This window comes from Hippocampus zosterae, chromosome 13 (assembly GCF_025434085.1).
Source record: "Hippocampus zosterae strain Florida chromosome 13, ASM2543408v3, whole genome shotgun sequence".
Lineage (NCBI taxonomy): Eukaryota > Metazoa > Chordata > Actinopteri > Syngnathiformes > Syngnathidae > Hippocampus > Hippocampus zosterae.
The window spans coordinates 20,736,358-20,760,873 of NC_067463.1; the positions used below are offsets into that span (position 1 = coordinate 20,736,358).

General features: G+C 45.7%; 1 protein-coding gene across 3 annotated transcripts in view; it reads left to right on the forward strand.

Annotated features, from left to right (window-relative positions):
• mtus1b (microtubule associated tumor suppressor 1b) overlaps window positions 1-24,081 on the forward strand; it is a 41,620-nt gene extending 17,539 nt beyond the window's left edge. For all 3 annotated transcript variants that reach the window (XM_052083751.1, XM_052083752.1, XM_052083753.1), the window contains 11 exons: window positions 5,052-5,164; window positions 5,277-5,594; window positions 12,687-12,753; window positions 17,060-17,183; window positions 17,292-17,382; window positions 19,195-19,300; window positions 19,405-19,478; window positions 19,753-19,845; window positions 20,565-20,681; window positions 20,806-20,903; window positions 22,460-24,081. In XM_052083751.1, the coding sequence (XP_051939711.1) occupies window positions 5,052-5,164; window positions 5,277-5,594; window positions 12,687-12,753; window positions 17,060-17,183; window positions 17,292-17,382; window positions 19,195-19,300; window positions 19,405-19,478; window positions 19,753-19,845; window positions 20,565-20,681; window positions 20,806-20,903; window positions 22,460-22,673 (1,415 nt within the window). In that variant the 3' untranslated portion in view covers window positions 22,674-24,081. The remainder of the gene's footprint in view (window positions 1-5,051; window positions 5,165-5,276; window positions 5,595-12,686; window positions 12,754-17,059; window positions 17,184-17,291; window positions 17,383-19,194; window positions 19,301-19,404; window positions 19,479-19,752; window positions 19,846-20,564; window positions 20,682-20,805; window positions 20,904-22,459) is intronic.
• The last annotated feature ends 435 nt before the right edge of the window (window positions 24,082-24,516 follow it).

Consider the following 24,516-nt stretch of genomic DNA (forward strand, 5'->3'; position numbering starts at 1 on the left):
CCAGCGGTTAGCACGTCGGCTTCACAGTGCAGAGGTACCGGGTTCGATTCCAGCTCCGGCCTCCCTGTGTGGAGTTTGCATGTTCTCCCTGGGCCTGCGTGGGTTTTCTCCGGGTGCTCTGGTTTCCTCCCAGGCCCGGTAGTCCAGTGGTTAGCGCGTCGGCTTCACAGTGCAGAGGTACCGGGTTCGATTCCAGCTGCGGCCTCCCTGTGTGGAGTTTGCATGTTCTCCCTGGGCCTGCGTGGGTTTTTTCCGGGTGCTCTGGTTTCCTCCCAGGCCCGGTAGTCCAGTGGTTAGCGCGTCGGCTTCACAGTGCAGAGGTACCGGGTTCGATTCCAGCTGCGGCCTCCCTGTGTGGAGTTTGCATGTTCTCCCTGGGCCTGCGTGGGTTTTCTCCGGGTGCTCCGGTTTCCTCCCAGGCCCGGTAGTCCAGTGGTTAGCACGTCGGCTTCACAGTGCAGAGGTACCGGGTTCGATTCCAGCTCCGGCCTCCCTGTGTGGAGTTTGCATGTTCTCCCGGGCCTGCGTGGGTTTTCTCCTGGTGCTCCGGTTCCCTCCCACATTCCAAAAACATGCGTAGCAGGCTGATTGAACACTCTAAATTGTCCCTCGGTGTGAGTGTGGGTGCGAATGGTTGTTCGTTTCTGTGTGCCCTGCGATTCAGGGTGTCCCCCGCCTACTGCCCGAAGACAGCTGGGATAGGCTCCAGTACCCCCCGCGACCCTAGTGAGGATCAAGCGGTACGGAAGATCAATGAATGAATGAATGTATATAACAATCGGTTTTGCCAATATCATTATGGTAATGTGAGAAAATAGAGTTGTACATCCCTATATTTTGTATTCATTCAGTTTGCGAAGAAATAAAAAAAAAAAAGGGGGTTAGCGCATCATCTTACTTGATCATTCCCTCCTTAATCTTTGACAGCGCTACATCATCATCGTGTTGCTGTTGTTCGTCTTGAGCCATCTGATCTCAGCGGCACGTGTTTGGCTAAGATGTTGTTCTCTCTCGGAGCTCCACAGACCCACTTCCCCACCGCTGCTTGCTGTCCCCCCCCTAAAATGTAGGTTACAGGCTTAAGTCAGTGTATGTGCATACGCGCGCACGCGGGCGGTGCACTGTGCTTTGGTGCAAGCTATAATCTGACATTCGAGTTTTCTCTAATGCCCTTGCAAATGAGGACTGAGAGGGATGTATGTGCTAAAGGGACTGGAATATTTTCCAATCTCGCCCAGAGAGCTGTTAATATTTTGGCCACTGGTTGGAAAGGTTCCCTTTGAGGATCAAGGCCATGATGAGGTTTTAGATCGCTTCTCATCTAAAACCCAGTTCAAAATTTTGAACTGGAGCTAAAATGTCTTGGCATCATTCTTTTGCTGAAGCCTTTTCTAATTTAGTGCATTTTGAATGATTACATCTGCAGGGGTGTATCAACCTTTAAAGTGGGCCATAGTGTGATTTGGGCGGCCCGGTAGTCCAGTGGTTAGCACGTCGGCTTCACAGTGCAGAGGTACCGGGTTCGATTCCATCTCCGGCCTCCCTGTGTGGAGTTTGCATGTTCTCCCCGGGCCTGCGTGGGTTTTCTCCGGGTGCTCCGGTTTCCTCCCACATTCCAAAAACATGCATGGCAGGCTGATTGAACACTCTAAATTGTCCCTGGGTGTGAGTGTGGGCGTGGATGGTTGTTCGTCTCTGTGTGCCCTGCGATTGGCTGGCAACCGATTCAGGGTGTCCCCCGCCTACTGCCCGGAGACAGCTGGGATAGGCTCCAGCAACCCCCGAGACCCTAGTGAGGATCAAGCGGTTCGGAAGATGAATAAATGAATGAATGAATGTAATTCCCTCCACCTTGATTGATGCCCCAGTTCAAGCTGAAGAAAAACGGCCGCAAAGCATGATACGGATATCACAATGGCTCACTGCAGGTATGGTGTTTCTTTTGAGTCGTCTTGTGTTTTGTGCTGGCTTCCTTTTGGGAATTATGGCTGTAAAAATTCAGTGTGAATTACTTACACCATAACACGTGCGTTTGGGGGATTTCTGGTGTGTTTGAACAAACGTCGCCAGGCCTTGGATGGTTTTCATCATAGTCCGGACGTACAAAAAAGACGGGAAATTCTTTTCGCGTGTACTAAACAGTCAGTACTTGCCAAAAATTCCTGGAACGCCTTCATTTTGCCACCAACGTCTTGGCCACCCTCACTGAGCAGTTTTCTTCTGATCTTTTCATTCATTTTGGAGGGAAGTCCAGTTCTTGGTAATATCACTGTTGTGCCATATTTCTCCACTTGATGATGACAGTCTTCTCTTGCGATCTGTGGTGTATTTAATGCCTTGGATATTCTTTTGCATCTTCCTCCTGAGTGATACTGTTATTGTTATTGAGTGATTGTTATTTTTTATTCATCATCTTCTCCCATGTGGCCCTTCTGACAGTACTGTAAAACTAAATTAATCATCCTGTTGTTTCCTGATGACGCTGGATGGTGGTGTGAGGAAATAATTCGCCAATGACATGTAAGCAATGATGGAAAAGTGACCAAAAAATGTAGTTTAGCTGTGTAGTGCTAACTGATACGGAAAAAGACCAAGTTTCATTTCAGTGATGATTTTGGGAACGCGTGTAGTTAAAATTCGCTGGATTCAGACCAGTACTTCCCCACTTTCTTGTTTCTGCCAGCAGATGGCAGTACAAAAGAGGCCACAAAAAATGCATCTTTCCTATTTCCATCGATCCATCCCTAGGAATTTTGGAATAAATGGTGCATGCAGGTGTATTTTGATTCACATTTAGAATGTTCAACAACATTTGTTGACATTTGAATTCAAATTATTATATTATTTTTTTAATGCAGAATCCAAGATTTATAGGAACTCTAGTGTTGTATTTATGCACATTGTTCTTTTGCCATACGCCGCTGACCACCTTTTATTTGGTCCATATACAGTATGTAATACATAAGTGAAATAGTGTGGTGGTGGGGGGGGTCTTCAAAATGTCCTTTTTTTTCTCCTTCAATAAAGCTGTGTTCAAACGGAATCCATCTCTCCTTTTGCCGTTCGTAAAGTAGAGCCATCCGTTAAAAACAACAAACCTCTCAACGTACAGTAAGAACCCGTCCGGATGAGTTTGTGAGCTTACGCCGTTCTTTTGATAAATGTTATTTATAATGGAAGAATACATTCTCCATTTAATCCAAAACAGTCACCATGCATCCCTTCCAGTAACCGTCCAAACAGACCACGCTAAAAACCAACACGTACCAAGCCAGCAAACACCTATATGTGGGGCAACCATTGAACTACATTGTGCGTTGTTGTCCACTTAACTAGGCGGAAATTGCTCAATCAATTGAGAAAGCGATCGAGGACTCAACTGCGCCATGTCTCTCCATCCATCCATCCATCCATCTTCTACCGCTTATCCGGGGCCGGGTCGCGGGGGCAACAGCTTTAGCAGGGAAGCCCAGACTTCCCTAGCTAGCTCCCTAGCTACTTCTTCCAGCTCTCCCCGGGTGATCCCGAGACATTCCCAGGCCAGCTGGGTGACATAGTCTCTCCAGCGTGTCCTGGGTCTTCCTCGGGGTCTCCTCCCGGTGGGACATGCCCGGAACACCTCACCAGGGAGGCGGTCAGGAGGCATCCGAATCAGATGCCCAAGCCACCTCATCTGGCTCCTCTCGGTGTGGAGGAGAAGCGGCTCGACTCTGAGCCCCTCCCGGATGACCGAGCTTCTCACCTTATCTCTAAGGGAGAGCCCGGACACCCTGCGGAGAAAACTCATTTCAGCCGCTTGTATCCGGGATCTCGTTCTTTCGGTCACGACCCATACCTCGTGACCATAGGTGAGGGTTGGAACGTAGATCGACCGGTAAATTGAGAGCTTCGCCCTTTGGCTCAGCTCCTTCTTCACCACGACAGACCGATACAACGTCCGCATCACAGCAGACGCTGCACCGATCCGCCTGTCGATCTCCCGCTCCCTCCTACCCCCACTCGTGAACAAGACCCCAAGATACTTGAACTCCTCCACTTGGGGTAAGATCTCCTCCCCGACCCAGAGGGGGCACTCCACCCTTTTCCGACTGAGGACCATGGTTTCAGATTTGGAGGTGCTGATTCTCATCCCAACCGCTTCACACTCGGCTGCGAAACGCTCCAGTGAGAGTTGGAGAGCCCCGTTTGAAGGAGCCAACAGCACCACATCATCTGCAAAAAGCAGGGATGCAATACTGAGGCCCCCAAAACGGACCCCCTCAACAGAATACAATGACAATACAATCCTTTCTTCTTCACTTCTGCCCAGCTCACTTCTCCCGTTTACATGGAGTTACCCCAATGCATGCAGCCTTTTTGCGTTCCTCTTTTCAGTAGGAGCTGTTAAGATCCCTTGTGCTCCGAAAGAGCAGCAATGTGGTTTTTTTTTTTTGCTTATTGTGGCACGTGTGGTGCTCTTCAGGCTATGTTGTTGAAAGTGAGCTTTATTTCAAGAATCAGCTCTTTGCCTAATGGAACCAGAAGAGCCAATAAATAATTACCATCAAATAGGGAATAAACAGAAGGGAACGCAGAGTACAGAGATGGACTATTGGGAGATAATATGAGCAAAGGCAGAGACGTTAAAGTTGCTTCTTGATTGCTTTTGTCTCCGTAATGCACTCCTTAATGCACATCCAGAGTCCATCTCACATCCAAGCACTCACAAATACACACAGACACATTTTTGCCATCAATACCACACAATCCCATGATGCATCACTCTAAGCTTAGATAGGCGTATTCTCTGATGGCAGTGGATGAATGAGACGGTTTGGTGTGTGTATGTGTTGCTTGTTTGGTTTTAATTTTCTCCGTCTGGACAAATTTGTCCCTTCGTTGAGGGATTCCTTTTTTCCTTTCTTGGAGTCAGTTTCATTTGACAGCAATATTTTGTAATTGTCTTGATTGAGTGTGCGTGAGTGTGTGTGTGTGTGTGTGGAAGAGGGTTCACACCATGTTGAATGTTGTGCCAGTCAACCACAAAATAAGAGGATGTTGTCTTTTTGCAGTTGACAAAAACAAGCCCAGGGACGTCCATGGAAGAGCCACTAACAATCGCAGCAGTTCGCCAGTTCCAGCACTTGCAGCAGGAAACAAGCCGCAGAATCCATCACGAGCACTGGTAAGCAGTCCCGATTGTTATCGATTCATGTGATGGTGTCTGTTCATTTGTTTGCCTCTTGAATCATTTGAATTGGAAAAGAGTCATGTTTTTTTTTGTTTTTTTTTTCAAGGTGCCAGGTGTTGCGAATGCCAGTGTGTCCATGGCACCAGTTTCCCCAGCGCCTGTCACTTTTTCCACCAACACTGGGTTAGGAAGCACGGGACCCCCTGCACTCATATTCAAAGCAAGAGCAGGTTCTCGGTCGAGCCCCAAACATGGAATACGTTTGCAAAGTGGACCCAAACCTGGTGCAGTCGCAGCTAAACAGAACCAGAGTAAAGAACTTACGGAGAAGAAAAACCAGGCCAGCCAGCTTGGGAAACTGCTCATCCAAGCAAACAAAAAAGTGGAGGCTCTTGCTACGGTGATTCAACATCTCTTCAATGAGGTACGTTTCATTTCTTGCGCTTGATTCTTATTTCTGAGGTAAACAAAGAGGAGAAGGGACCATCTTGTATATCAGGCTTGGGAATACCCTTCTTCTCACAGGTCACATTTGATTTTTTTAAAATCGGTCATGTCATTCAGAGATGAGGGAAAAAGATAATACCTGTTGTTTTGAAACACTTCTGATACTCAATTTGAATGAATATCAAGTTTTATAAAGGATCGTCGGAGATAGGCACTCAGAAATAACGACAAGACACTTCTGGCTATCAACAATAGGCACTTTATTGGTCCCACACAGAAATGATAACACAGTTCAAACAAGTTGTATGAAGCTAAAGAACTGTTACCGTATGCCATTAGGGTGGAGAGCCAACACCCTCAGCAGAGTGAGCTTCAATACGAGCTGGGCGTTCGTACGCTAACCCACAGCGGACTCTGCTGAGGAGCATCGCTCCCCTCCTTTTATCCTCTAAAGTGTGCGCATCACAATCAAGTTTTGACAATTCAAGCAAAGCAGACTATGAAGTCGTCAAAGCAGGCTAAATAGTTTATCTCTGAAGTCGTCAAAGCAGGCTCCAGAGTCCATCTCTGAAATTGCTTAGGCAAGCAAATCACCAAGTCATGCAATCATCTCAAAGCAGTTTTTTCACTGAGAAGAAATACATTGATTAAAGAAAACATCACAAAATATCTTAATATACCACCGGTAAATAAATATTGAAAATGTGTATCGACAATTTAAAGGTAAAATTTATTTTAAAAGTAACATAAATACTCTACAGACCTGAAGCACTGGCAGGTCTGTAGGGGCGGAGGAGCTCAGAGAGGTAAGGTGGAGGGAGGCCATTTAAAGATTTGAAAGCAAATAATGGGATCCTAAAAAGAACTCTAAAATGTATCGGGAGGGATGCCAGAGTAGGACTTGTGTGCTCCTTCTAACAAGTACCAGTCAAGACGCGAGCAGCAGCATTCTGGAGCAACTGGAGATGCTTAATGGAGGATTGGCTGACTCCAAAGTAAAGTTCATTACAGTCATCCAGTCGGGATGTGACGAAGGTATGAGTTACTGTTTCAAAGTGCTCATGAGAAAGGAGAGGTTTTACTTTATCTAGCTGCCTAAGATGAAAGAAGCTGGATTTAACAATGGCCAATTTGCCGGTCCAATTTAAACTCACTGTCCAGTTTAAGACCAAAGTTTGAGATGGGGTGTACGAGGGCCATTGGGAACAAACACCATCACTAAAGGCCATAATCTAATTCCTGGTAGCAAATGAGATGACTCGACCAATTTCAGGAACAAAACCCAACGGATAGAATAGTTTATTTTGATGATAAAATAATCAGTCTTACCTGTTTAATTGTATTTGTAATTATATGTATTATAGTTTTATTAGATATTATTAAACATTTATTTTGTGCAATCGAACACTTTATATTAAATTAAAATTCCAAATGGGCCTCAGATACAACTCTGCTCAAACGAAAATAAAAAAGGTGGGGCGACAAACAGCGATGCATTTTAAATAGCGCCAAACACAAATAAAAATGACAACACGTGCAAAAAACTCCAGCAGCCAAAACTCGCATCCAGAGGCACACAGCGCTCCATTTACACTGCAGGTCATGATGCCCAATTCAGATTTTTTCTTCTTTTCTTTAAATTAAATCGAATCTTCTTAAGTACTCGTTCACATTACAAAAACAAATGCGATTACAAGGGCAGATGTACGCTTGGCATAAAAACTGGTGCATCTTCATTTTCGTGTCAGGACAAATCTAGTTTGCCACGTTTGGAAAGTTGGCATACCGTGCTTGCGCCGTTCTAGGCATTCCGACGGACTATGGGCGTTTTCTATAACACACCCCAGCCGCACCTGACAATTTGGTGACGTAGACTAGACTAGACTGTAGACTAGACTGTAGACTAGGTGAGACTAGGTCTAAGTTGTGGTGCAAGTGGCGGTGTTCAATTTTGGTGGAGTTGATCCAGGCACAGGCAGACCGATTCTGAGCTCTGTGGGTTTATGTGGTGGTTTATGATATCGTCGTTCAATTGTAAATATGACAACGGCGTGCACTAATCCCTTTGAATCATTGTAGAAATCAATTAGTTGACCACATGATTATTATCATTGTTATTGTTAATATATATTGTATAAGTGCCTCTCTGACCGCGAGTGAGGTTGTCACACACGGACGCACAATCGGGGATGGAAGACAGTTTCCATGTGCCCGCTTTACAGCGGCTAGCTTTACATCATCCACTGTTCCTTTTCAATGTACTTGGTGCCTATCTCCTGTTTGGATTCCAGCGATTCCTTCCACGTAGACCACGTGCCTCTCCTGTGTTAGTTTTATAGGAATTGAGGGGAGCTACTTTTATTGGCCGGGAAAGAATCCAACTCTGTTCACCCGTACAACGGCACGCCCCTTTAGAGCTGCACCTGTTGTGGAAATGCCAACAGAAAGAAAACTAAGTTTGCTCCGGAAACGTTGAATCATTTAGCCTTCCCAAGTACATCAATCTCAGGCATCAAATCCCGAGTAACAGCCGAGTTTCAGAACGTTCTTTCACCTAAAACACAATCCGTGCCGATGTAAATGAGGTGAGCCATAGCCTGTACAAACAATTAGCAAATGGACGTACATTTTCACGCGGAGCACGTAAGCAGGACACCGCAGCTGTTGTAGTATGTACCTTGGCTTTTCTGAGGAAAAGTATCTGTAAAGGAAAAATAAACATTTCCACACCCAGCAATAAAATGTCTGTTAAAGTGTTTGGCCTGTTCGCTCCCAACTGGTTTATTGATGGTGGAAAGTAGATGAGAGGGTGGAGGGTGTTACTGTTAGTCTAGCCGAGGAATGCAGCTGCCCGTCGCACCAATCCCTCTTTGATTTGTTAGTGTGAGATAAAGTGTCCATGAATTCCGCGATTATCTAATCTGGCTCCTGCACTCGGAAGGTGACTAGTGAATATCGACTGAGCTCCACCTTCCCCCCCTGAGGGTTTTTTTTTTTCAGCTCTTTGCCTGTGGTCGTAAGACTTGGAGCTTTTTTTAGGGTGGGTGACGTTGTCCGGGTACTCTTCTCCTAACATCCACATTGTTCTTTCAAGACTTATTTGTATTGGTTCCTTTGTTTGTTTTATTCATTCATTCATTCATCTTCCTAACCGCTTGATCCTCACTAGGGTCGCGGGGGGCGCAGGATCCTATCCCAGCCGTCTCCGGGCAGTAGGCGGGGGACACCCTGAATTGGTTGCCAGCCAATCGCAGGGCACACAGAGACGAACAACCATTCGCACTCACACTCACACCTAGGGACAATTTAGAGTGTTCAATCAGCCTGCCATGCATATTTTTGGAATGTGGTAGGAAACCGGAGCACCCGGAGAAAACCCACGCAGGCCCGGGGAGAACATGCAAACTCCACACAGGGAGGCCGGAGCTGGAATCGAACTCGGTACCTCTGCACTGTGAAGCCGACGTGCTAACCACTGGACTACCGGGCCGCCTTGTTTGTTTTATTTCCCAAATATTTGTGTCCATAAAAGGGCAGTAAATGCTTCAGCCCGTGAATGAAACTCTAAATTTTAACTCCAAAATTACAGTATTATTGCACCATTATGATGTTTAACTTATCATTCCTAATGGTGTCCTATTCAAATCTTTTTTTTTTCCCCACTTTACTTGTCACGTCCCGGGGTTGCCAGCAGGGGGCGGGCTTTCTGCCTGTCACGTGTCACCCATTGCGGAGTAATTGCTCAGCCTTTATTTGGACGCTCCGGCAGTCTACTCACTGCCGGAGAATTCCACGCCGTGCCAAAATTTCTCTCGCCAAATTCCTACTCGTATTGATTCATCGTCTCTTAGCCTTGTGGCTGTTATTGCGCATCGTTGTTCCTCTTGCGAGTGAAATTTATATTCATTATCTAATCTGACCCTCCTTGCTATCTTTTTCCGCAAGCGTTTTCTGTTGTCCTTTTTATGTTATCCCTGGTCCCTATTTTGACCAGCGCTTTTTGTTATTCTCCCTGTCGGGTTATTTTGTGTTCGTTATTAAAGACTCCTTTTGTTATTTGACAAACCTCTTTCTGTGTCTGCTATTTCGGTGATACACTTCCTTATTCTGTTGTGCACGGAGCGATCATTCTATCGCTTCGGGCACAACGTGACATTACTGAAGCACATTGTCATAATGCCACCTTAATTATTCAAGAAAACGCTGGATTCTTCTTTGTAATGAGTGTGTGGCTATTCAAAATATCAATTTATGCTAAATCTGAAGTTTAAAAAAAAATATACATATATTCTATCCCCCCCGCCCGCCATGGGTTTATTTTATATTTTATGATGGAACATATCCTCATTTACATTTGAGCTTCTGCTACATGTACGTAAATAAGTTAATATTTGAAAGTGAATTATTAGACCTTTATCAATTCCAAGTCTCTTGCAAAACCTTTTCCGTCTGCCTCTCTTTTGGAATGACCTCTCACTGAACATTTGGCAAGAAATTTCCATTCTTTGGCTTTTGACTCGGCATGAAACTTGATTTTTAGTTGTCCCGTTTTTGTGCTTTCTACTGTCTTTGTTAATCATTTATTGTTTGTTGCTGTGTGAATTTGTTTCACTCCATATGCAGCACTTTGTGTACAGCGGTGGTGGGTTGAAAGTGCTCTATAAATATAGCTGACTTGAGAAAATCCAAGCAAGAAAATCGCCAGGCACAAGTGGTGCTCTGAACCCTTTCATGCACCAGTAATGATAACCTGATAACATGATAAGCTGATGTAGTAACCACTGTCCCTAAAAGGGTTAATTTGACATCGTGAAACATCACGTCTGTGCATAAGAGTCATGTTTATGCCATCGTTATTACATTTTGTCCTTTCTGAGCAACAATGACAAACCGGCAGATAAAATCATGAGCTTACATTTAGTGCAGATTTTCCAGTTTTGTATGCAAAATGACCAATGCACCAGTTAAGAAGAGAGAGTTACCAATACTTGAGTACTCAAAGAGGCTGAGAGAGAAGTGGGTGTCAAAATAACTTGAATTCCTGCATGGTACGGTATTCCAGATTGCAGGGGGCGGGATCGAGAGAAGGAGAAGGAGGAGGGAGAGCAAAGAGCTCTCTGGGGAACAGGTAGCGGAGTGGAGTGGGTGGAGTTCAAATTGACGGAGTGAGCCGTCCACAAGACAGAGAGGACGTTGATAGACGTGATGTCTTTTGTCACATGCTGAGAAATGAACCGAGAAGACAAGAGTGCGAGTTTGTGTGTGTGTGAGTGTTTGTGCGCATGACTGTGTCTTGAATTACCCCCCCCCCCCCCCCCTGTCCGTCCGTCATGGGCTCCACGGCCAGCAAAGCCCATTACAAGGCTCCTCGTGTTCGCAAGAAGAAACGTAAGGTGTGTCTTTTTTTTAATGTTCTTCACTGCAGTTAGTGTTCTTTGTGAACCCCCCCCCCCGGTCGAAAGTCTCAAAACAAAATCCGGGTTTAAGAAGGTGTTTCTGCTGCTTTTTCATCATGAATGCGTTGAAGTAATGTGAAGCTTGAACTACGCTTATCATTTTATGACATTTTACTACCAGATGTGTATCGCTTTGCTTGAAGGCGGTTAGGGAGGGGGGGGGGAGTTGGACTTTTGTATTTTTTTTTTTTTTTTACTTTGTTTCCTTTGTCATTGTTGTCTTTGATCTCAGTCTGATATTTCACTTAACTGCCCCCCCCCCCCACGCCCTCCTGAGCAACAGATGGACTTTATGGTCATGTGTGCCTTTCTGTACGTCCGTGTGTGTGTGTGTGTGTGTGTGTGTGTGTGTGTGTGTGTGTGTGTGTGTGTGTAGGCAGTCGCAAAGATCCACTTTTTCCCCATTCTAAAGTCGCACTGCAGCTAAGCTGTTATTTTGTGCTTGTATGTCAGCGACAGATGCGAGTGCGTAGAAAAACTCACAGAATGGGCTCATCTGGTGTGTGTGACTGACTCGGTGCAGGCAGCCACGTGTGCGAGGAAATGTGCGTCGGGGAATTCGTGTCCACCAAAAGATTTCTTTTTCGTATTTTGTCATTCCTACCAGGTGTCCACTTTTGTTCTTTTGCAGCTTTGAATTGTTTTCTGTCGGAACCAAAACGTGGATGGATATTTACTTTTTTGGTTCACTCAGAAATTCTCCACCCTCGAGTGAGTCCGTCCTTCATTAAATAAATACAATGCAAGTCAACTTTACTCGAAAACTCTCTACTTTGAATTTCTGAGTATTGTTAAACTTGACTCGATTTTTTTTTTCAAAATAAATTCATTCATTCATTTTCCTAACCGCTTGATCCTCACTAGGGTCGCGGGGGGTGCTGGAGCTTATCCCAGCTGTCTTCGGGCAGTAGGCAGGGGACACCCTGAACCGGTTGCCAGCCAATCGCAGGGCACACAGAGACGAACAACCATTCGCACTCACACTCACACCTAGGGACAATTTAGTGTGATCAATCAGCCTGCCATGCATGTTTTTTGGAATGTGGGAGGAAACCGGAGCACCCGGAGAAAACCCACGCAGGCCCGGGGAGAACAAGCAAACTCCACACAGGGAGGCCGGAGCTGGAATCGAACCCGGTACCTCTGCACTGTGAAGCCGACGTGCTAACCACTGGACTACCGGGCCGCCCTTCAAAATAAATATCACTCCAAATTTTGTTTGGTGCGTTGATACAATCAAATTAGATCCGTGACAAAAGCGATTAACAAAATCCTGCTTCTGCCGATGGAATGCTCAGTTTGTCACGGACGGAGAGAGAGTCATTTAAAGATGTCTTATTGTGGCATACGTATGGCTTGTGTGTGGCATTGCATCTTGCTGTGGGGTGTGGCGACCATATTTAGCAACAAAATTGCAATCCACTGCAACGAGAAAGCATACAAACCAAAATGTTTCTCGCAGCGTCAATCGAGACTCCATTTTTATCCGTCCAATCGAATAAGGTTACATTGCACGTGACCTCGCGTTGCGAGCAAACAAGTCTCATGTGGGATTGCCGTTGTTATTTATGAAAACACTTTCTCACGTTGGATTGTTTCATTCTTTTCTGCAGCGTGAAGAGGCATTCAATCTGAAGACGGACTTGTCACTAGAATTGGCGAAGCTCAAAGACGAGCTGGGTAAGCACTCTCAAATCAATCATATTTACAAATGATGCACAATGCATCATTTGTAAACGTCTGCTGTGATGTGGACGTTGTATCGGTCTGTCGTGGTGAAGAAGGAGCTGAGCCAAAGGGCGAAGCTCTCAATTTACCGGTCGATCTACGTCCCAACCCTCATCTATGGTCACGAGCTATGGGTCGTGACCGAAAGAACGAGATCCCGGATACAAGCGGCCGAAATGAGTTTTCTCCGCAGGGTGTCCGGGCTCTCCCTTAGAGATGAGGTGAGAAGCTCGGTCATCCGGGAGGGGCTCAGAGTCGAGCCGCTTCTCCTCCATATCGAGAGGAGCCAGATGAGGTGGCTTGGGCATCTGATTCGGATGCCTCCTGAACGCCTCCCTGGTGAGGTGTTCCGGGCATCTCCCACCGGGAGGAGACCCCGAGGAAGACCCAGGACACGCTGGAGAGACTATGTCACCCAGCTGGCCTGGGAACGCCTCGGGATCCCCCGGGGAGAGCTGGAAGAAGTAGCTAGGGAGAGGGAAGTCTGGGCTTCCCTGCTAAAGCTGTTGCCCCCGCGACCCGGCCCCGGATAAGCGGTAGAAGATGGATGGATGGATCATTCCTCCCGCCAATTATTTAGTCTTTGATATTGAAAAGACTCAAAAATGATCCAAAGTCAGGAAAGTGGCAGTGATGCAGCTGTGTATTTTGAAAAGACGGCATGGACAGTACATGCCAAAAAGACTGTGCAGAGGAAGGGTCGTTTTCGAATTCGGGGATTCATATTCATACTGGTTGGAATCTGTAGTACCACACCGTTTCATTTTTGTTTGTTTTTTTTAATTTGGTTTTTACACATTTACCGTATTAGCCCGAATATAAGACAGTGTTTTTTGCATTGAAATAAGAAGTGGAGGGTCGTCTTATATTCAGGGTCTAGACATTATACCCATTCACGACGCTAGATGGCGCCAGATACCATTGAAGCGAATGCTGAACTTAACTCTCCAGGCCAAAGTGAACTCCTGTCACGAATAATACATATAAAAATAGGGATAGCACGAAGAAGAAAAATGAATTTTGCATGAATGTACAACATGCACAATTGCAACAAGTGTTTTTTTCCCAAAAACTGTATGAAGGCTTTACGATTATGAAGCATTCACTCGCACTCAAGACTTTTGCGAGAAAAGTAAACACTGATTCTCAAGCATTTTACGTGCAAAATCACTGCACTCTTCCCATTTTCATTCCGTCATTTGTCGCACCACTGGCTCTAATCTTTCTTGTACGGCGGCGTTTGACCTTTGACTCATGTCTTTGCACATGGGGCTTAAGAATGTTTGCAGTGTATATAGCACTGCTGTCACACACACACACACACACACACGCCTACACACAGATCAAGCCGTCAGTAAAACCTCTATAATCATGCAGTGAGTTTTAACAGGAACAACCTGTCGTATCCTGTTCAGCGCTTTAATAGTTTTCCTGTGACATGTTGCAGCCTAAGGCAGGGGTGCCCAAACTTTTTTGACCGAAAGGCTACTTTTCGATCAACCAACCTCCCGCGATCGACCTGTTGCCGCGCACATATGCACGCACGAACACACGCATGCCATGATGAGCACAATAACCTGATGCTGAGGCATGCGACGCACTTGGGCAGTTTGTTTTGTGTGGCCTATTCTGGGATGAATAGTTCTGAATGAGCGCCACAGCAGACGCGTTTCTATTTGGGAGATAAAATCACCGGCCGCGATAATACCACGCGTTCATCCACAGCGTGTCGCCCGTCCTGAGAGGTGAAGCACGAGTTGAAGTTTATGGTTGCCTCAGCTGTTATGGACTTTTTTGTTTTCCATCACCACTGCAGCAGCTGCACACGCACAAAGCACACACACACTGCGAGTTCCATTCAAAGGGTTGCAGCAACTGTCCCAACCGCAGCCGCTAAGCTAGTTCCTACATCGAGTCGTAGCCAAAGTTTTGATCACAGCTACTGTACGTGGTTGATGTCGAGCTATCTTTGTCCGTACAAACACCTGTCGTGTTCGAGCTGACACATTGAAGTGAAAGCCATAGCTGCATAATCTGCAGTGTGCAGGCAGTGTTAGTCAGTAAGACTACTCAACAGGTTTTTTTTTCATCGGAGAGGCGAGTAGACTTTTCTAAATGATTTTTTTCAGGTTTTCATAATAATGATAATAATAATAATAATGATGGGCGGCCCGGTAGTCCAGTGGTTAGCTCGTGGGCTTCACAGTGCAGAGGTACCGGGTTCGATTCCAGCTCCAGCCTCCCTGTGTGGAGTTTGCATGTTCTCCCCGGGCCTGCGTGGGTTTTCTCCGGGTGCTCCGGTTTCCTCCCACATTCCAAAAAATATGCATGGCAGGCTGATTGAACACTAAATTGTCCCTAGGTGTGAGTGTGAGTACAAATGGTTGTTCGTCTCTGTGTGCCCTGCGATTGGCTGGCAACCGATTCAGGGTGTCCCCCGCCTACTGCCCGAAGACGGCTGGGATAGGCTCCAGCACCCCCCGCGACCCTAGTGAGGATCAAGCGGTTAGGAAGATGAATGAATGAATAATAATGATATACAGTATGTAAAATATTTATGAATTAAGGGTTGGATTTAGGAACAGGTGGACATTTTGTCTGAACAGTCGTATCTATAAATGACAAATGACATCTCAAATCCCTGATGCTCGTTTAAAAAAAATAAATAAAAAATTAATCAGTCTCAAAAATGCATTTTGCGACACATAAAGCCATCTCTGATTAAAATTTGCTATCGACCGGTGTAATAAAGGGCAATTCAAACTGTTCCAGCTTCTGAGATGGAATGTACATAATTCAGTGTGTCACTTGCCAACAGGTAAGAGCGAGAGAGAGAGAGGTAGGCACGCATCTGCCTGGGAGAGTTGAATTAGTCACAAAAGGGATGAGTTCTGCTTCATTATTTATTCCTCGCTCGCTGTCGAATGTTTCGGTCCGGATCACCCGACGTCGATGAGAGTCATGAAACTGGAATGTGGTTGATGCGCATAGAAAGCCAGTTTTGTTACCTGTTGAATGCTCTTCCTCCTTTGACGTCTGGCCGCACTCCCCTCACACCTGCTTTCACAAATTGCTTGTCAGCTCCTCCAAGCACTCGATTTAATTACGGGAAGAAAAATGTGGTTCTTGAAAGAGTGCCCGATTCTTAGTCTCTCACAACTCGGAGCTTGTAATGTTCACATTGACTACACCGCGCACAGTCAGTTTCATGAACTAAACATGTAAATGTATACGGACCAGTGTTGTGTCCAAGGACCGGCAACCCGAGGCTAAGGACAAGGCCAAGGACTTGACTCCGAGGCCAAGGACTTGGAAAATGTTCATTTTACATTTTATTTCATGAAATCCTAGTTATGGATGGTAGGATAAACAATGACTTTTGGCTCTTGTTGATTGTGTCTGTGGTGTGAAATAATAACCTTGATTATAATTTTCTGTACAAGTCTCAAATATCCCACTTTTTTTCAAAGATTCTTCAATATTCGGTCTGCAGCTCATTTGTACCAATACTTAGAGACAACACTCACTTTTCAAAAGTGCAGTACTCCCAATGAAATGCTTTAATTTGCTTGATTTAAAAACAGGATGTCAAAACTTCTTCAAAGTGGCCTGTTGAGATGAGCCGCACACCCACCACTGGCAACAATTAGTCAAGACAAGTCCACAAGTACAAGCTGAGCCAAAGGGCCAAGCTCTCAATTTACCGGTCGATCTACGTTCCAACCCTCATCTATGGTCACGAGCTATGGGTCGTGACCGAAAGAACGAGATTCCGGTTACAAGCGGCCGAAATGAGTTTTCTCCGCAGGGTGTCCGGGCTCTCCCTTAGAGATAAGGTGAGAAGCTCGGTCATCCGGGAGGGGCTAAGAGTCGAGCCGCTTCTCCTCCACATCGAGAGGAGCCAGATGAGGTGGCTTGGGCATCTGATTCGGATGCCTCCTGAGCACCTCCCCGGTGAGGTGTTCCGGTCATGCCCCACCGGGAGGAGACCCCGGGGAAGACCCAGGACACGCTGGAGAGACTATGTCACCCAGCTTGTCTGGGAACGACTCGGGATCCCCCGGGGAGAGCTGGACGAAGTAGCTAGGGAGAGGGAAGTCTGGGCTTCCCTGCTAAAGCTGTTGCCCCCGCGACCCGGCCCCGGATAAGCGGTAGATGATGGATGGATGGATGGATGGAAGTCCACAAGCAAATTAATTAGTGTTGTTAGAAGTGTACCACTGAACATCTAACGCAACTTATTGTCGTGTCTGCGCAGTGGCCTCGTCTCAGTGCTGTGACCGTTTGCGCAAGGAGAAGGAGGAGGCACGCATCAATTTGGAGGAGGCCTTGAAAAAGGTTGATGAGCAACACAAGGAGGAACTGGTGCAACTGGAGGACAGGTGCAGCCCCTCAACTCAGAAAAATTGCTCATTTTTACATCCAGCCGGATTCTTATTCTGTCTTGTTTTGTGTGTGTGCGTATGTGTGTGCATGTGCGTGTGTGTCAGATTGAGGAGTTTTTACCAAACAGAGTGGGACAAAGTCCATCAAACGTATCAGGAGGAGGCTGACAAATGTCGCATGTTCATGGAACAACAGGTCAGAGAACATACCACCAATCAGCTGTTGGTAACATCTCAGCCAAATCCGAAAGCTGAGTCTTTTGACCATAGTATCTTAAGGTCAGGTGTGAAGTAAACCTGGACAACCATCTTTTCAGTAATGGTCCGAAGTCGGCCCTGATTATAAGACTACCCCTTCTTTTTCAAGACTCAAGTTTGAAAAAAGACTTTTTGAACCCCAAATTAATTTTTAATATGGAAATTAATTACAGTGCATCTGAAACAAATGGTTCCAACAAGATATTTGAGAGAAAAAGCACGTTATTTTGCCTCATTCAAATCTAAAGTGCAATCACATTCGTAAAGGAATCGCTTTTGGTTTTTGAAATGCAAATGACATAACTTCTCCTCAGCTGCCAGTTAACCTGGCCGATCTTCGACCCACTTTTCTCCAGATTGTCACTGCGTTTCTCCATTTTCTGTCATCTCTTCTATTACAGTGAAACTCCGCTAGAACGAAACCTACATGGGAGAAAATACCCCCAATGTGAAAAAAACGTAATGCATTAACACCATTCCCATTCTACTCCGTTTGAATGCATTATTAGTTACTGATTTTATGTAATTTTATTTTTCAGTATCATATGGTTTGACATGGTCGGTCAAAAAATATTTATTGTTAAATTAAGGATTGAATGTTATTTTAGAATTTCAGATGCACTTTAAATCTTTACTGTTCCAGTTACTAAAGCTATTCTTTTGTTGTAAGTTGGCCCATAAAGTTGGTCCATATTTCTTTCTTTTTTTATTCTCTTGTATGTTAATAAGGATATAGTGTTATGCAAGGTGTACTTCTAACAATTTTATAGACAAATTATACTATTTATAGTCATGTGGGGGGGACCGCGAGATGTTTTCCTCTTCCTTGGGGGGCATGACAGAAAATAATTGAGAACAACTGAGTTTGAGACAGTGAGATGGTGGAATGAAAAGCCACCGGGTCCAGGACGTATTTGTTATTGTTAGATTCAGACGAGCATGGACGTTGCATTGCTAAAATGGCGACGAAACGGACCTTTGGATGTCAAGCAGCTAAGACAAGAAGAGCTCTGATGCTGGAAGAGAGGGTAAAAGTGATCAAAATGAAAGACAGAGCAAGCAAAAATAAAATACATGATCCAAGAAATTGATGAAAGTGAATGCTGATTGTAAATTTCACAATTTCTTTCCCTTTTTTTTCTACACTGACAATATGAAGTGTCGTATAAGTGTGTGCGCATACTTATGCACGATTGAAATAAAAAATAAAGAGTACACATACGATTGTGTGTGCGTGTACGCATACGTTTGTGTTTGTCCGTGTGTTTACATCAGAGATCAAATTTGCTACAGTGAAAAAACCCCTGTTGTGAAAAAATTCTTGCTGTGCTCATATTTATGCACTATTGAAATAAAAAATAAAGAGTACACATACGATTGTGTGTGCGTGTACACATACGATTGTGTGTGCGTGTACACATACGTTTGTGTTTGTGCGTGTGTTAACATCAGAGATCAAATTTGCTACAGTGAAAAAAACCCTGTTGTGAAAAAATTCTTGCTGTGCTCATATTTATGCACTATTGAAATAAAAAATAAAGAGTACACATACGATTGTGTGTGCGTGTACACATACGTTTGTGTTTGTGCGTGTGTTTACATCAGAGATCAAATTTGCTACAGTGAAAAAACCCCTGTTGTGAAAAAAATTCTTGCTGCAAACATGATTTCCTTGTAGAGGAGTTTCACTGTATATTTTGAGAGGAGCTCATTGATCATCGACTGCTTGATTTGTGCCTCTGCTTTTTAGGTGGAGGAGATGAGGACCAGGCAGGAAGCTGAGAGGAAGAACCAGGAAGTAAGTCACAGGCAAATGATTGAGTCTCTCAAAGAGCAGCATGAGAGCTCGCTACAAGGTGTGTCCATCAATCCGCAACACAAAACAGATAACAAGCGCTTCTGATTTATACTCCTATTTACATCTCGTGTAAATGTGTTTTCCTCCAAATGTTCATTTCAGAGCTGAAGAGAGCGCAGGAAATGGATCTGGAGAAGCTGGACAAAGCACTAAAAGAAACAGAAACGACTTTTTCTGTAAGACTAATAACTTAACTTGGGTTTTTTGGGGGGCGGGTTATGTGTTCCTCAAGCCGGTCCTTGGCCCCTGAGTCAAGTCCTTGGCCTTGGTCTTGGGTTACCGGTCCTCGGACACAACGAAGGGTTTGAGCCTCTAATGCTTCGTCCGCATATATAAAGTGGGCCCGAGGACCGTAAAAATCATAAAGAAATCAAACAAAAACCATCCAGGGTAACCCACGTTGATGACTTTGTGTCTGGTCCTTTCATCCACGTTTCTTCCTCTTAACAGGACAAAATATGTGAGCTGTCAGCAGAAAACGCCGCCCTGAATGAAAAGCTTAAAGCAGAGGAAGAGAGGCGGATGCTCACAGACAAGAATCTGGTAATGATTTTCCCAGCGTTAAAACATGGCATCACATGACTCTTCAGCTCTGTCATTTCACTCTTGAGGGGCGCATTCTCCCGAGTACTTTGATTCCGAAGAGGCGCACCACTGTGTGCAATTTTTGAGCTCATTTCAATGAGGGCGTCACCTGTCAAATCTCGCGTTTGTGCGTATTCTCCCACAGACTTAACTAAGCATCTTTCCTCTTCCGCGTGCAGGAGGCTCGACTAAGAACTAGCGCCTCTTGAAGGTGAAACATCATATTTGCACATTTTTATTCAATGAATTGCTTCCATGCCCCATTGATAGTGACTGAGTGGCTACCGACTGAAAGAAAGGAAAACATGGAACTTTGGGCATCCTCAGAATTCAATGGATCGCACTTCACCGGCGCGTGTGTGCGCGTGCGTGCGTGTGCGTGCGTGTGAGAGAAGCCTCGACGGACAAAACCCTGCACCTTGAAACTGCGTAAGAAAGGCGCGTGAAGAATCGACTTAAACGCGAACGGAACAATTTTCCTCTTAGTGAATAATAACCCACACGATGAGTAGAACCAAGTGGAAGCAGATATGAAGGCCGCTGCCCTCTGCTGGTGCGCAAAATAATTGCGCTTGCCAGCAGCTTCACAAAAGCTCAACTCCTACATACTCGCGGCTCCATTAGGGCGACATTTTGTACTGTTTGATGATATGCTACGCGTGCGCGTGTGTTTGCAGAAGGACTCGCACACTCTTTACCTGGAGCAAGAGCTTGAAAGTTTGAAGGTAGTGCTGGAAATCAAGAATAACCAGCTGCACCAAAAGGAAAAGAAGCTCATGGAAATGGACACGCTGGTTAGTGGTGTTTACGCTTTAGGCTGATCGTCATTCCGAAAGAAAAAATGGTGAAGGCTGAAAATGTGTGTGTGTGTGTGTGTGTGTGTGTGTGTGTGTGTGTGTGTGTGTGTGTCTGTCCCAGGTGGAGACAAATGTAAAACTGGAGGAATGTCTGACCAAAGTTCAACAGGAGAACGAGGACTACAAAGCCAGGATGGACAAACACGCCGCTCTCTCGAAGTGGGTTCATATGTGTGTGTCACTATTTTGTGTGTCGGATGTTCACCGTCACTTACTTAGTGATTATCTTGATAAACCAGCGTGTCTTCAATGGTAGTCTTGCACGGGGGCTTATCAACACTTATTTCATGTGAGGGGATGGCTACCCATATGCACAAGAATACTGTATGAAGTACATAAAAAAAAAGACATGAATAAAACTTTTTCACTCAAACATATTTCCTCATGGGCGGCCCGGTAGTCCAGTGGTTAGCACGTCGGCTTCACAGTGCAGAGGTACGGGTTCGATTCCAGCTCCGGCCTCCCTGTGTGGAGTTTGCATGTTCTCCCCGGGCCTGCGTGGGTTTTCTCCGGGTGCTCCGGTTTCCTCCCACATTCCAAAAAAACATGCGTGGCAGGCTGATTGAACACTCTAAATCAGGGGTGTCCAAACTTTTTGCCAAGGGGGCCAGATTTTATGTGGTAAAATGTCGGGGGGCCGACCTTGGCTGACATTCTTTACATTGAACAACAATATTGTTCAACAAATTTTAGTAAGCCAGTCTGTTTCACATTTCCATTTTTATTTTTATTTCAACAATCTTAAGAATTTATTTTGGTTCATTTGAAACAGGAATTTGAAATATGACATATCAGTCAATATAAACACGGAGTGATGTGATGCCCTCTAGTGTCTAAATGCTATCACTCATTTAGTGAATGCTATTACTCATTTAGCCACTAGAGGGAAGCAGTACTCTATGAAACATCACTCGCCAGTCTACGAGACCTCAGTCAATGCAACACGTGTTCCATTGCGCCCAACCTGCGGGCCAGACGGCACTGATTTTATGACAGGGGCCGAGGGCCGAATGAAATTCGACCGTGGGCCGGATTTGGCCCCCGGGCCGGACTTTGGACATGCCTGCTCTAAATTGTCCCTAGGTGTGAGTGTGAGTGCGAATGGTTGTTCGTTTCTGTGTGCCCTGCGGTTGGCACGCAACCGATTCAGGGTGTCCCCCGCCTACTGCCCGAAGACAGCTGGGATAGGCTCCAGCACCCCCCGCGACCTTAGTGAGGATCAAGCGGCTCGGAAGATGAATGAATGAATGAATGAATGAATATTTCCTCATAAGAAAGCCAACAGGTGACACTCTTACAGTAAATTCCCAAAGAAGGTTCGGTTTACAAAAGGCAACGTAAAACAATCACTCGGGGAAAATCTTCCAGAAAGGTTTCCACATGTAATTGGTCACAGATGCCAGAATAGGGTAACAAAGGACTACTTTTGTCTAAATGGAGCCCGTCAATACAATTTCACAGTTCCTTGGCGAGACGACGCCTCTAGATGGGCCTCGACTGTAAATATGTGGGCGATGAGTGTATTAGGGAAAAAAAAATGACAGAGACACACTGTGAGTATCATTCTGTCCGCGACATAGTTTAACAAAAAATTTGATATTCACCGGCGAATAAAAATGATCAACGCCTTTGCGCATGTTAACCCGGTCTCCGGTATGTTCACCAAACTGCCGATGAGCGTTTGAAAACCGCTGTTGCGCCGTTGTGACCGCCAGGCAACTGTCCAGCGAGCAGGCCAAACTCCAGCAGACGTTGCAGAAAGAGTCCAAGGTCAACAAGCGTCTGTCGATGGAGAACGAGGAGCTGCTGTGGAAGCTGCATAACGGCGACCTGCTGGGGAGCCCGCGCCGCGTCTCCCCCACGTCGCCCTTTGGCTCGCCGCCGAACTCTGCCACCTTCCCTGCCGCCGCGCCCTTATCGCCGAGATAACGCCGTCCTCCTCTCCTCTAAATGCCTCGAGGAAGGAGGGGGGGGGGGGGATGATCCAAACCTTGGCGTTGGACGCATCGCTCGAGCATTTTTGAACTGTTTGCAGTCAAAGACTTTGAAAACGGAGGCATCGCAGATGCACTTCGATGAGCTTGTTTAGCTCCTGGCTACCAAATGCTAACAAACACCCCCCCCACCCCCCTCAAGAAAATTGTGGGCTTGACTCAGGGTCTGTATATACTGTAACACAGCGCTCAAGTGTTTTGGCTAGCTACCGTTTTTCTGTTCTATACCCGATGAGGAGGAAGCCGGGAAAGTTTCTCGGATTGCGTTTGGTCCTGCGAAGCATAATCTGTCATTGCCACAATTTGTTGTTTGACAAGGATCGTCGGCACTGATTTTGCTCAGTCATCCGGGAGGGGCTCCGAGTCGAGCCGCTTCTCCTCCACATCGAGAGGAGCCAGATGAGGCGGCTTGGGCATCTGATTCGGATGCCTCCTGAGCGCTTCCCCGGTGAGAAGCTCGGTCATCCGGGAGGGGCTCACAGTCGAGCCGCTTCTCCTCCACATCGAGAGGAGCCAGATGAGGCGGCTTGGGCATCTGATTCGGATGCCTCCTGAGCGCCTCCCTGGTGAGGTGTTCCGGTCATGTCCCACCGGGAGGAGACCCGAGGAAGACCCAGGACACGCTGGAGAGACTATGTCACCCAGCTGGCCTGGGAACGTCTCGGGATCCCCCGGGGAGAGCTGGACGAAGTAGCTAGGGAGAGGGAAGTCTGGGCTTCCCTGCTAAAGCTGTTGCCCCCGCGACCCGGCCCCGGATAAGCGGTAGATGATGGATGGATGGATGGATGGACAAGGATCGTTAGCCTTTATTGTTCTTTTCAACGGGGACGGTTTTCTCTCCAAAGAGCGAAGCTCAATCACTGGTCTTCCTTCAGATCTCTGGAAGAAGTCAATGAACTTTTCCACGCTAACGTGAGCAGATGAGAAATTGTACTTTGGTTTTGTTCCACAGACCCCAGACCCAAAGACTTAAACGTGCTCTAAAATGTCATCTTCCATCCTTTCTTTCCTACGTGTGGAATGTAAATTCTCCTCGGATGTTACACTATGTCCGTGCAGGCCTGATTCGACCCTAGCAACTCCCATTCCGATGCGCAAAATGGTGAAAATTGATATTCCCGCCAGATTGACACCTTGTAAAATCAACTAAGGCAACTTCTAAGTGTCACACTTGACCAACCTTTACCCGCGGTGTGAAAACATTTATTTGAAATCACCGGCCTTTTAAGTTTGACCTTTTCTCTTCATCCTCAAAAACTTCAAATGTACACACACCCACAATGCCTCAGTACCCTATGTTCTCTTTTATTTTGAAAACAGGATAAATACAGTTTGGCATCCGATTGGAGTAATGTTTTAATTGTTGCATATCAACTATAATGATGCTGTCATGGCAAAAACCGAATAATAATAATACATTTTATTTGCAAGCGCCTTTCACAGCACTCAAGGACACTTTACAACCAAGAGCAAACAATAAAACCACAGAAAAACACAAAGTTTGTGGGAGAGCAGCGGCAGCCAGACGCGCCAGGGTTCACTAAACGACAGAAGTACAACAGTCTAGAGCAGGGGTGTCCAAACTTTTTGCCAAGGGGGCCAGATTTTATGTGGTAAAATGTCGGGGGGCCGACCTTGGCTGACATTCTTTACATTGAACAACAATATTGTTCAACAAATTTTAGTAAGCCAGTCTGTTTCACATTTCCATTTTTATTTTAATTTCAACAATCTTAAGAATTTCTTTTGGTTCATTTGAAACAGGAATTTGAAATATG